Genomic DNA, 14,572 nt, shown 5'->3' on the forward strand with positions numbered 1-14,572 from the left:
GTGCCCTTGCAGCACAGGTGGCCAACAGCCTCTTGGGCTGCGTTAGGAAGAGTGCCACCAGCAGGCCAAGGGAGGTGATCCTTGCTCCCTGATCTGGAGTGTTCTGGTTTATACTTGACTTCCCAGTACAGGGGAAACATAGACATACTGGAGCAAGTCCAGAGAAGGACCCCAAAGATGACAGAGGCGTATCGTACAAGGAGAGCCTCAGAAAGCTGAGACTTTAAGCCCAGCAAAGAGAAGGCTTGGAGGTGGGGGGAAAGGGGGGGCGGATCTTATCAACGTGTATATAAATATCTGATGGGAGGGAGTAAAGACGATAGAGCAAGACTCTTCTCAGAGGCGCCCAGTGACAGTACAAGTAGCAACACGCACAAACTGAAATACAGGAAACTACTTTTAAACAAAAGAAAAAATGTTTTTTTTAGGGAAAGGTGGTCAAGATACTGGAATGGATTGCCCAGGGAGATTTTGGGGTCTCCATCCTTGGAAATACTCAAAACCCAACTGGACACAACCCTGAGCAACCTGCTGTATGTGACCCTGCTTTGAGCAGGGGGAGCTGAGCTAGATGATCTCCAGAGCTCCCTTCTAACCTCAACCATTCATGTGATTCAGTGATCTCAAGATGGAAAAAACATAAAATAAAACAGAAATCACAGGAATGTGTAGCTTTTCTGAGAAAAAAATCCTTCTAACTTCTTACTGCCGAATCATATATTATGAAATAATGCCTCAAGTTTTGAGGAGGGAGACACCCTAAAACCACTTTGCGCTGTGCCAGTTTCAGCTCCTTTACAGTTGCTACAGCTCTTGGATGGACTGAAATGCCAGGAAGCAAGAAAAACGTTAGTATATTTGGAACACTCTTCCCTTGTAAATTCTGTGGATTTTGACAGCATGTAAGTGTAAATATCCTCTGATTCATCCTTTTAATTTTGTTTGAAACTGTAACGTGTTGTAATTTATTGGGGATAGGAAAATACCAAAGAAAGACAGATAAAGGGACCTCATACTTAAGAGAATCTTTTTACTTATTATTCTCTACCATTTGCAAAGCATGGTGTTTAAAGCTTGTTGCTACACTCCAGTTTTATGAAGAATTGGCAGCTACAAGCTGACCTGAAAAAAAAAATCATCATCCCTTTCTCTCAGCCTTCAAGGAAATCTCTCATATACTCCGGAGCATCTGGCATCAAAGACCTTGGAAGAGACAGAAAACTGGCAGAACTAATGGATTGACCATTCCCTTCACAGCTGCTGTAGCATAAGTTAATATTGACTGTATTCTCCCACCCTGGACTGAATCTTCCATTTTCAGCCTAAATGTACACAAATGAGTAGAACTTCCAAGTATTAAAACTGACTACAGACAAAATACAAAACCTAAGCAGACTCTATTTAAGTGTAAAAAGTGAGGTATACAATACCATTATCTTCATTAGTTTTGTATGTGGAAGTAGATACTGGCAGATGCAAGAATATAATCATTCATATAATAACATGTTCACGAATAAACAGCCTGCTTTGTCACTTGTTTGAATGCCTAAAGGAACACAGAGCTGCATCTACATTTGAAAACCCAGCATATCACAAAGCTTGTGCACAGTAAGAATGACAGCAGGCACCAGTCAAGAGAGTCACGGCTATCTTGCCAAAGTCCCAAATCATATACAGTTTTCTTCATTACAAATTTATAAATAAGTACTACAAATGAAAGAGCATTAGAAAAGAACATCCACGCAGTCTTACAATTCTACAGATCCTTCTTTTCAGGGCATTCAAAAATGGCATATGCAAGTGTCCAGGTACATGAAAACATCAAGCTGCTAGTCCCCAAAGTCCCGGAATTAAGGGAAGAGTTACAGACAAGAGATTACAAAGTGCTAGGGCTGTACACTAAAGCACAGTCAGAGTGCTGGAACTAGGAGGGTGACACTATTGTACTGATGCACGGGAGTAAAGACCGCTAACCATAAATGCACTTTAGAGTCAAGTCGAACCCTTCGTAATGGAAAACACAGTGCCAAAATTAAAAAAAAAATAATCAGAAGAAATCCTACTGGAGATGGATTGAGGCAATCTGTGCCAAATAGGAAGCATTCTTCTTGAAGGTGGCAAAGAAGGATGAGTGGGTAAAAGACCCAGAGCAGGATTTAAATAGAGAGATGTGTAAGGACAAGAGGGTGTTCTTCCTTACACTACCATCACCTGCAAAGTCAAAATCAAACATGAAAGAATTCTACCAGTCTTATGCTAAAGCAAATTAAGCAAAGCTACAGTTTAGAGTTATGAAACAGATAGAGAAGTGCTGCTTGAAGACAGGCATAAAACTCTGATCTCCATATTATCCAGTCACATGAAAGTTTAAGTTTAAACACCACTTTACAAAAGATAGCATTTTAGCCTTCAACACATGATCTACAAGAACAGTGAAACCTGTTCCGCAGTACCTGCAATGCTCCTCTCAGACAAAGGCACCATCTTCAACCAGAAAAAGACCTGGCATAAAATATTACTATCCAATAAAAAATCATTATTTGGTCCCTTAAGTAGCCCCCGAAGTAGAGGGCTATGGTGAAAATTCATCAGACATTTTCCTCCAAATGGAATATACGCTTCAGTACCCTAAGAGGTCTATAGTACATGAAATTTTAACGGAATTGTTAATGTCTTTCTAGGTTTTATAATACCACAAAGAGATACTTATCATGTGCTTTCACCACAGCAGATAAATGCTAATGCCTGTAGTACACAACACTTTCATAGTGGTTTTGAATACAAGCCATCTTCTACTCTCTTGGTGGGCAAATTAATGGGATCAATAAATTTTGTATTATCTCCAGATAACACTCTTTACCTTCACAAACGTGATCAGTAAATTCACGATGTACAGAAGGGACCACAAACAACTTATTATGTGGACTGCCTGAAAAGTTAGTCTGCTCTGAGAAATGTAAACTGTCAAAGGCCTGGGAATTTTCATATGTGAACCCACGCTTCGATGTGGGAAAGGTTTGTGGAAGATCTTAAAGGTCAAATGTGAGGGTCTCCCTTATCAACAAGGTCATATGTTAAGTTAAACTGAAACTAAGAGAAGCGTACTACCTGGAACCACAAGCACCACTCTGATTACAGTAAATATATTCTTAAAGGGCAAGACATTTTAAAAGTGATGTTTAGAAGTGCATTTATCAGAATAAAGAAATATATACATTAAAAAGTTGTTCTCAGGTAATTTCCATAAATATTTCCAGTGTCATGAAAGTTAAAGCTACTTCAAAAAAAACATCTAGTCATAACTATTCATCTGTAGTTCCCTCTGATTGGAAACAATAATGATTTCACTAGAGATTAAAAGAAACCACATAGATTTTCTGCCTATTTCAAACTGGTAAACTCTGTATTTACTTTTGTTACAGTAAGAAAATTTTGCTAATTTTATCTTGTGACATTTTGCTTTGTTTAGAAAGAAATGATGATTCAGAGCCTGCTAATCTTTTAGGAGAGATATGTGAGAAAAATACTACTATCTCTCTTTACAAGGGGAACGTGCAGGCATTAAAATACATCCTTGTATTTTGAGCTAAACAAACCTTGAGCAGACATACACGGACTTGGACAAGCTTGAGAACAGAAAAGGAAATTCCACTAGAATTACTTCAGACTTGTTAGTTTTTGGTTTTGTTTTCATTTTAGGAGGAGCTTTTGACCATCTCCCTTCAACCTACTCCCACCTAGGTTATCTGCCAATTTTGAGTTCCTTAATCTGCAAGCCAGCTAAGTCTACTGCTTTGAAGTCTTTCCTGTCAGCCATAGCACACTATCATGTGCCTCCTGGAAGCACACACTCTGACTGTTTGTCCATATGAGTTACTTAAAGAAATTGCCTTCCTTTTGTATAACGTGCTGAAGCTAACGGCAGCTGAGACTCTTCACTTATGGGACAGCATCCTGAAGCAATATTATAAATATAGCTTGAGCTGAGTTTGTGCAAGGTGTGATCCTCTGTTCGTTGTGCTCAGTGTAGCATTTGTGGGCTCCTGGGAGGAGGTCTGTGCAGTGACGGTGCCTCGCCACCAATGCCGACACTTTAGGAGTTGGTAGAAAGGAGTCTTCCACTATACAAAACCATTGCAGCTGCAGTTTGACCAGTGCTGCTCAAGTGACTGAATAGCACTTTCCTGGCAGGTGGATCTACACTGTCCTGATTAATTTAAATTAAGTAAAGGAAAGCTGAGCTTATTCAGAGTGCTCTTCCCAAGTCCAACAACACTGAACATTCATTAAAACAACCAAAGCCCCCAAACTTCCATTGGAACAACATTACCATTCCCATTTTCCCATGTACAGGGACACTGATAAGATTAGGGGTGGCAAAAAGCAAAGCGCTTCCACAGCACACAACACAGACCTCAGCATTGTTGAGTAGCTTCTGGGCGGGAAGTGAGTTGCTTTGCTTTGGTGTCCTTTTGTCTCCTGAAGCTAAACCCTTCCAAGAAACTCCAACAGGCGCAGGTTAGAAGAAAAACTCAAAGGAATGAAGGAGTAGTTGCTATCTAGTTTCCACATGCATACAGAGAACTCCTTACTGCCTCTTCATAGACACATGAATGAAAGTCACTGTCCTGCTTTTTTGTGATTTTATCACACAGCTAAATACAATGAATGTAACACGTTCCTTTTAAAAAAGGCAAGGTTAGACAAATGGTCATGGAAATAAGCATATATTCTACCTAAGGCCCCGTTTCAGCATTATTATGCAAAACAAAAAGTGTGTTATACTTTGGATACACCTAAGGTAATCAGCCCAAGAATCTGAAAATCAAAGGATTTCTCAAGGTGAGTAAAAGTAAGTGCTCTTCAGAAGCTTCAAATTCTAGCCTACGGTTTCGTGCAATTCTGGACATCAGATTCTGCTTCTACAATTCCAGCTGAGACACATCCAGGTATTCTATGGTTCGTTTCTTGAAAATTAATGCAATCGCCCAGGGAACTAGACACTTTCCCCATTAACTCAGGAAAACGTTTTTGTCTTGCAAGAAACACCTATCAATGGAAGTTAATTTACTGATTTATTTTGTAAACATTGTGTTCTAACAAAAAAGTAAGCCTGATATTGGAAATTAATGATTTTTGTCTTGCCAAATGTTGAGCCATATATAGATTAGTTTTATGAGGCTTCCATCTCAACAAAAGGCCCTTTTTATTAATGGCTACTTTATCATTTAAAACATGTATGTTTAGTTACTTAAAATGGCAAATTGCTTTGCACTGTCCTTGAAGTGCATTGCATAAATATTGTATTAAAGCCTTAGCTTACACTTCATAAATAATTTACTTTAAAAATACTCCTTCATGAGACCACCAGCTGCCAAGATGTTCAATTTTCTGGTAAAAACATATATTTATTGCAAGTCTTATTTTAACTTGTTGAAGATTTTCTAAAAGCCACATGTGATAGATGTTCTAAGAATTGTATTCAGACTAAAACCTCAGGAAGCTAAAAGCCTTATACTCCTAGTACGTTTTATACCTTTGCATAAGCAGTTTCAGCTGCAAGGGGAAAAGCTGAAATCTATTTAAGGAATCTTTCAAGTACAATTTTCTGATAACCTGAAAATTACTTATAGCATATTTTGTAATGATCAGAAAAGTTTATATATTTCATTACGTTTCATTTCATTACAGTCCTCCCTACACTATTTCCATTTCATGTTGCTGCATTTAAACTGCTGCACAAACTTGTTCAAAGTGCTAGACATTAAAAAAAAAAAATCAAAGGAAATTTCAGATAATTAACTTTGATGAACGAGCATATTTTAATTCATGTCTGGTAATATTCTTGTTAATGACATGTCTGCTTAGGACATCCATTAAAAGTCCATTAACTTAACAGGGAAAGTCTAATAAAGTTATCCTGGAAATTTTCTGGTATATTAACATTATGGACTTTTAATGAATATCTGCTGTAGGAATTGCTATTAGCAAGGCTACTATTCTAATTAAACTTAGGCTGTAAGAGTGTGAAGGAAACAGTATGAAGATAATAACAAGCAGAAGCAGCACTTTTTTTTGGAAATTACTATAAGGGAGATTGGTACAGGTCGCAAAACATGCTATCAGTAACAGCTATAAATTATTACATTGTGGCTTTTTTTCGTAGCCTGCCATCCAACACACCCATATCAGGTGCTTCCTTCATGTAATCAATTGCTGAGGCTCCCATTTACTTCTCTATTGCTGAGGCTGAGCAGTACTGAAAGGCTAGGCATTTCAAAAGGGCAGAAGATATAAAATTTAAACACAGTTCTTGATGATAATGCCGAGTAAAAAGCATCCTTAGGAAAGCTGTTACCTATGGGCATCCAGCCTTGTTATCAAACCATCTGAAGCTTCAAGTCCTGCTACATTTCTGCCAACATTCACAATAATACAGCAAAAGATCTTTTTATATGTCTATATCTTTATATATATACATATATAACTTTTTAATGTATTGTATAAAACAAAACAACCCCCTGATATACCTATTTTTTCATACTTATCCTTCACCAAATCTTCCAAACCAATTATTTTCCAGAAAGTGTCATCCCAACCTCCATCTGAAGTGTACGTCCACTTGCACACTACTGTACAGAGGGACCTAGAAAAGAGACAATATAGGCACGGAATCAGGAAAATGAACACATTTGGTTTTAAACTTGTGACTAGGAAGAAGGTTGTGCAAAATGATCTCTTCATTCACCGGTCAAAAATTCCAAGCATAATGCTAACATTAAAAAAATTGGTTACTTTTTGAAGTGCACATCTTGAGATACCTTAAAAGGACCTTATGATTAAGATTCTTCTCTGCTGAAACAACTCCTGGTCTGGCCACTTCATTGCATTAATCAGTCAAATAACAGGCCATGCATATGCCTAGAGGACCGCATAGCATGAACATAACAGCTCTTTAGCAAGCAGCTCAGAGAAAGAGTCGTGCTTTTCCACGCTGTACCTACATAGCAATGTCTTGCACACAGTATGTCCATAGAAAAAATCTCTGTTACTTATGTTCAAGCTGAACTACAATTTACAGGAGATTATGTATGCACTGATAATTACGTTAAATAGCACTGCTTCAATACCTGCAGGTACAAAATGCCTTTATCAGGTGAATGTGTCCAAGCAAAATCAAATCCAACTACCACAGCTTCTGCATAGCATGTGTTCAAGTACCACTATCATTAGGTCTGTATTTCAGCAGAAGCCGATGACAATTCAGTGACATGCTGGAACAGCATTAGCCACAATGCAGCTGAGTGCAGTATGAAGTTCTTGTTTCAAGTCTCATTCCTGATAAGCTGATGCTGAACTTCACTGTGACAGCACAGCATCACAAGGGCAGACGACAGGAGCAGAATACAAACAAAAGACAAGAGAACTTGCAGAAGTGGCTATCACAGCAAACAGAATGTTTTTCTCCTAAAATGATCCACATCCCCAACCTCTCATTCACCCCAAAATATGAATAACTGTCCTGAAGATTTAGTATTACACAGACTGCTTTCTGTCTGAACACTAAGAACCATCTCAGAATATCAGTATTTAATAGTGCCTGAAAAGTCAATAAACTAAAAGGTATTAAAAATGCTAAATAATACTGAAAATTTCAGCTGCCTGTAGTCTTAGGAATACTACTGTATCATCAAGTGCAAGACATCTCAGATGCATCTCAGGGAAACACATCATCATAACTGTTCTCAAAGAGAAATCCCTTTCAGAGATGGATTTTCTTTGATGTCTTACAAGACAGCTTATTTGTGACTCATTTTTAGCCAAGGTGTGCTTTCACAGACATATTCTTTTTATTAGGATGTTACAATTTGAACATGTATCTTCAAAGCAAACTGAATTTTATTGAAGCACTTGACTTATTCTTGCCATTTTGCATAAGTAAAATCCAAACAAAATTCCTCTCTATGAAAATATTTTTTGAGTTAAAGTAAACCCTCCCTTTCATCCAAGTGAACTACCTAGGGACCTAATTAAGGAGAATTAAACTAGAAGTCTTATTATTATATGACATATTGTTACTTATAATACCATAATGCCTAGGAAAACCAGCTCTGGACAATGACCCCACCTTCTACAGCAAGGTACAATTACTGAACAAAGAAGGAAGACTGCTGCCTTCAGGAAACTTAAAAATAAGACAGCAACATAGCTGATAGATGTCACGCACATCAGCACCTACAACCCGTACCTATAAAACACAATCAAACCCATCTAGATACTCAAAATACCAAGTATTCAGTCAAAGGGAGAGACAAAACTTCACATAACAAACTTGCTGCTAGTACAGATCCCACTGCACTTCTATCTAGACAAATTAGGGCTTCTTATTTTACAGTTGTAGCAAAAAGCATGCAGTAAATAATAAAGAATCTGGTCTTTTGAAAAAGAGGCCACTAAGGGAATGGATTCTGCTCCTTTCAAGCTTGACAAACATCCTTGTCATAGTTTCCCATGCATTTATATAGAAATACCCCACAAACAAAGCAACAGCGACTGCCTCTCCTCCATTAAAACATAGTAACAGAAACTAACAAAGAAATCAGCAAACACAACAGAAAAAAAGAAGCTATTTTTATTTACTGTCTACAAAAAAGTTAAGGCTTCTAGGCACTGATATTGTACACATAATAAAGCCAAATAAGAACAGGAAGAGCCATTCCACACAGCTGGAAAACTATCTGGAACTCAGATTCACCACGTTTTGGGGGTTTACAATGAGAACCAAGGATGCACAAGTGAGGGCAGGATTCTCACGAGGTGGGACAGCTAAAGGCACTGTTCCAGTGTACAACTTCTGATGTGACACTGAGCAGAAGATCAGATGATTATACGGACTCCCCATACTCCCATTTTCTCATCAAGGACAGAAATGTGTATTTTAAATGCATCACGCTTCATTTCGTTCTGTTCTTTTGGAGTGACCATGTTTTTACAACCAGAGGACTGGTGATGTTTTCACAATCCCACTGTTTAGAAAGGTGCATTGTTTGCTCTTTGCAATGAGAGAATTTATTAACATTATACATTTTGGGGAAAAAAAAAGAAACAGAGACAACTATTTATATTCTTATAAATATGTGGAGATTATTTCAGGGCTACTCTTCAAACAGTTTTGACACCACCACCGCCCCCCCTTTTTTTTTTCTTAAACAGTTTAAGAATAGATCAGACAATTACAATTCAGTGTCTGGTTTGAAAACAGAAAAGCATATGACCTGCAACTACAGCAATGACAATAAGAATTTGATATAAGAAATTCCAGTTTCCAAGGATTTAAAAGCCAGACACAGAAATCTAATTAGGACCTCTGACAAAAACTGGGTGAATAAATAAATTCTAGGCTGAAGAAAATACTGGGAAAAAATAAAAATTTTCCCTGAATCAGCTCAAACCTCTCATTAAAAGGAAAAATAAAGACAGGGTATTTGAAATAAAGATCATTTAATCACTTTAGGACAAAACTTAGACATAAAGAGTGAAATGATAATGCATCAAGTTTTCCCAAATATGGTAAATACCGAATCATAACAAATTCTCATCGGAACTGAACATGTATTTTTCTAATTAGATCAATGCTATGAGCTACTGCCACACCCTGAAAAATGCTCAAAGGATGAGAGCTAAATGTCATGGCTCCTCATTTTTGGGAGTCTGGTCAAGCATTGGAACAGGCTACCCAGGGAAGTGGTTAAGTCTCCATCCCTAGAGGTATTTAAAGAACGGATAGGTGTGGTGCTTGAGGACATGATATAGATGGACTTGGCAGTGATAGGTTAATGGTTGGACTCGGTGATCTTAAGGGTCTTTTCCAACCTTGACGATTCTATGATTGATTCTACGATTCTATGAACTGGCAGATCTATAAGTGGAACGTTCTGATATGAAGACCAACCTCAGATTTGAGCTATAACACTAACCCATTATGTTGGTAGGTTTTATTTTCATGGCCACAAGAACCTCAAAATGCTTGTTGTAAACACAGTCCGAGCATTTAGACTTCTCTGGGATTTAAGCTCCTTATTCCACCCTTGCCACTACTCAATTGCCACATAAAAAGTACATGTTTAATTGAACAATACAGCTTTATACAAATCCTTAATATCTAAGAGAAAGTATTACACTGCAGAAAGGCATTCTGGTCTCTTAGATAACAGTTCAAGAAAAAAGGATTTCTTTGAGATGCCCGTAATGACAGATTAACTTCACCACATGGTTCAAAAAAACCCCAATGTGTTGAACTCAAATCCCTGCCACATACCTGATGAGGTGCTGTAATAATTACACACAGCTGCTCAATTTGTATATCCTAGAAAGCTGTAGGCACATGTAGAGAGAGCAGTTTGTTCATGGTTTTTCACCTTTGAATACCAATGGCATAGATATGTCTTAGCTTTATGGGCAATCGCTCAGAAATTCTCCTGCGGAGTATCACCCTGAGAAAGTGATAGCATCACTCGTAACTTGGAAAAACTGTATCCAGAAAGACATTATGGTGAAGAGGAAGCCAAGGAACCAACCTATTACACCTACAAAGCAAGCCTCAGCTATTAGAAAATTGTGTAATTCACAGTAACTCCTAAATTTTATGAGATGAAGGGCAGACATTAAACAGAAACAGTACTGATATTCACTGTGGTATATTCCTTTTTTCCTAACTATTTGGCAGAATTGCCTCAATTATTTGGCCATAAACACCAGACTTGCACTAGCTGAAGCTGGATGAACCAGATGGATAAAAGCAAATGTTCCCTTTACTTCACTACCAGGGTCAACTGGGTTCAAAGGTGCTGAGTTAACAGGCAATCATCTAGGCAACAGTCCTCTCCCGACTGCCTGATCTCTTGCAGGACTTGAGACGACGTGGTGCGGAACCCCCCAGTAGCACAGGCCGTATGTTGCTAGGCTGAAATACCATGAATTTGAAGACTGTTTTCCTCAAGCATATTCCCAATACAATGAAATGAAACATTTCCTTTCTCTGTTCAGAACAAAAAGTTTTGCTTAGAATACTCCTACTGAAAAAAACAACCCTTTTGCATGGAAAACTTTTATTTTATTTAAACCAGATTTTCAACGGAAGTATAATTATGTTTAGAGTTTCTTTCTTACAAATTCTAGTCTACAAAGAACTATAGGATCCTACTTGCATCCAACAGCCTCAAGAAAAAAAAATCCCTGCCACATTCATTACAAAGTAGATTTGGCTGGGCACAGCATATTACACAATCCTTTCTATTACTGTCTAGTTCTGAGTTTTTGCACATCTCTTGCTGAGAACTGACTGTGGATGTGCTGAAGTCCTGTATGACCAGAGTCTCAGCACTCTGAAAAACCCACCAGCAGTATGTCCTCATAAGAAAACTATGAGGTTCAGGGAGTCTGTAGTGATTGAACACACACTGACAAATCCCAAAATGCTGTCAGGAAGCAACTGTTTGCCCCCACTAACCTTCAAAAGGATCCAGGGCAACGAGACTCATGGCCAAAGCAACTTAGGTGCTCAAAGTTAGTTGATATGTGGCTCTTCCCACATTGTCTACCCATTCTGAGTATTATCTCTCACTGTTGTTCTTCTTGGAGAGAAGGAAATCAGATACACATTAAAAATGGGAAATACTGCATGGTCTTAGTTATCTGCATAAAGATTTATCTAAAAAATAAAGGTCACAAAAAACTTCTCCACACCTACTTAAGAGATGCCACAGCTTTACACTTTGGTCTGTTCTTTGCTGACACCATCTCCCACACTCCAGAAGGGATAAAGAAAGCAAAGACATGACTTCCAGCTCTGCAGAGATTCTGCCTTGTCTGGGAGAATACTTGCTTATCTTTGACAACAAGACCCGGTTCGGGGCGTACTCTGTAACTGCAGTAGTCTTCTGGAAGTCATCCTCATTTTGAGTATAAGTTAATATAAAAGTCCTGTTAACACGTATAGTTACTAAAAGAAACAGTTTTTCCCTGAAAAGTGACCCCATAAGGTATTTGTACATGATCTTCCATTCAAGAGGGCTGGTACAATACTAGTTAGCCTGGAAAATGAGTCAGCTACCAGCTTTAAAGGCAGAGTACCCTGTCTTGACCATCCTGAAGTGAATGGAAGCTTTGCTCTTGATTCCATGAAAAATGTCCTTGCAACCTGGCTGTCATACTGAGAGTGACTTGGTGGTGATGAACTAACTGCACCTGCTGAGGATTGTACCAAAGCTAAGTCCTACAGAAGCTAGGATAGGGTATAGTCAGGTCCCAAAAGGAGTAGCGTGCAGTAGGATAAAGTAACTTTCTGTCGTCTGTTGGCCAGATTTATTTAAAGCTACAAAGAATCATGAACTAAGAAAGCTGTATGACATTCTGAAGGCAAGTAGGAGACCTGAAACAATGGAGTGTGACTGTCACAACATCAAACATGTTTTTCCTTTTGTTCTGCAAACTTGAAATTCAAAACAGATTTTGAACTCAAATTGAAAACCAGGGCTTAGGTTCTGCTCAACTGAACTTCTCCACATACTGACATCTGGACCAAGCTGTCAATGTCGTCCCAAATTATGCACCACACAGTCTCAAGGCTTTTTACAAAAACGAGCAATTCACCGCTCTAACACAGTCACAGATCTGACTGTGGTTTTTGCAAAAATGTTCCAGACAAAAAATGAAGACACAGCACACATAGTCCCAGCATCCAAGCTTTATATTAAACAGAACTGGGCACTGGTACTGCAAGAGCCTGAAATACAGCAGAGGTTATCACAGAGTAATAGGAAACATGTAAATATTCTCTGCTCCATTCTGGCTAATGCCATATACATTAATACATGACCTTTGAAACAGAACCAGATTATTAGATCCATATACACCAGTGGTATTTATACCTGTCACGCCAATGTCTCTGCCTGTGTGGTGTATTTGGCTGCTTTGGGGGAAACAGGAAAAGAAGAGGGCAATTTGTCCTAAGGGAATACTTCTCAGGTAATAGAAAAAATGTGACACCTAGTCATTTAGTTTTGAAATGTATAAAATGCATGAGATGCTGCCCATGTTAAGCATTTGCTAAAAAGAATCAAAGAGCGGTGGGTTGAGTTCACAGCAGTGTAAGAAGAGCTGCACCTGTTGTCACTCAGTTACTACAGCAGATCTCTCAGGCAGATTAGTTTTAAACCACAGGGCCAAGTTAGTCTGGGTGTGCTCTATTTCACATACGCTGTCTGCATTTTACTCATTTCACCTATTCAACAGCTCTTTAATTGCATGTACACAAACCGAAACATGTCAGGGTCTGTTCCATCCACCCAACCGTGCAAATCCCAAGTTCCTAATATTTACAACACACCACTTTTTATTATTATTGCCTTTGACCCAAAGCCTATGAAATTCCTGCCTGCCCAAACCCATTGTCTTAGCAGTGCAATATGACTCTTGCCTGAAAAGGGTTTTCTTCTTCTAACAAGACATTAAACATGCCAAACAAAAAAGACAGGTGGGGAAGCCTGTTTGGGACAACTAACAGACACATACCAGTTGCACTCAGAGGCCTCGACTTTCAGTCTTTGCATGTCTGAGGACTTAAACCTAGCCAATAAAGGTAGCAAGGAAATTACAGTAATCAGCATTAGCAATTCTACTAGCTTCATCCTTTCTGGGCTCTGGATAATGCTGAGATTTGTCATAAATAATAAAAAGTAGTCTGACTGCCATTTAGATTTTTTAGTTAAATATCACAGCAAAATCAAAGCTTTCTCTCCACTTTGAAATCTTCACTAAAACTGCACAGAAGAAAAAAGATCTATAATATATGTAAGTATAGATATAAAACTCTAGGCTCAATTTCCTTCCTTCTGCACGATGCAATGAAAAGCCACTATTTGTTAACATTAAGGTCAATGGCAATTTTGTCATATTTCACAGGTGAAACAGGATTAAACTCCAGATCTCAGCCTTCAAGAGTTAATGTTCCAAAAATTATTTGGATCTTCCTTTTTTTTTTGTTTAGAAGTCTTTCTTATCTCATTTTAAACATCTTCAATATTGAATTCACCATGAGGAAAACTGAATCTCAGAAAATAGCTCTTCAGTTTCAAAATATAAAGTTCTAGTAGAAAAGATTTCTTTTTACTACAAGTATGGAAGTTTGGTAGAAGATACCAATCCACAAAGTCACCAACCCAAAGGACAGTGAACAGCTCTTGACCTATCAGCTGGATACATTGAAGCTAATGATGACACTGATATTTGACTATATAATACCTTTCCAAACCCTGTCAAGTCAAATTTTTTTTTGTTGCAAAAAAATTATATTGAAGTACTACATTTGGCCTAAAGATTTCACAGGGTTTCTTTAAAATCTGTGTTTAAAGTATTTGTTTGAATTTCAAGATACGCTATTCCCTCCATTTTTTTTCTGAACACCGCTGACTCGGTGAACTTGTATGGTCCTAAAAGCCTCCTTCACAATCAACAAGACTAAATTTTGGTTTAAAAATTTGTGAACTTGTATTCAGCAGCTCTGTTGGCCTCA

At 38.1% G+C, this 14,572-nt stretch overlaps 1 protein-coding gene across 26 annotated transcripts in view; it reads right to left on the reverse strand.

The window, feature by feature from the left end:
• Positions 1–14,572, reverse strand: part of FGGY (FGGY carbohydrate kinase domain containing) — a 330,344-nt gene that overhangs the window by 83,367 nt on the left and 232,405 nt on the right. For all 26 annotated transcript variants that reach the window (XM_087730897.1, XM_087730882.1, XM_087730893.1 and 23 more), the window contains one exon: positions 6,531–6,646. In XM_087730897.1, the coding sequence (XP_087587023.1) occupies positions 6,531–6,646 (116 nt within the window). The remainder of the gene's footprint in view (positions 1–6,530; positions 6,647–14,572) is intronic.

This window comes from Nipponia nippon, unplaced genomic scaffold, assembly GCF_047370975.1.
Source record: "Nipponia nippon isolate SJK-2023a ecotype South Korea unplaced genomic scaffold, ASM4737097v1 scaffold_5, whole genome shotgun sequence".
Lineage (NCBI taxonomy): Eukaryota > Metazoa > Chordata > Aves > Pelecaniformes > Threskiornithidae > Nipponia > Nipponia nippon.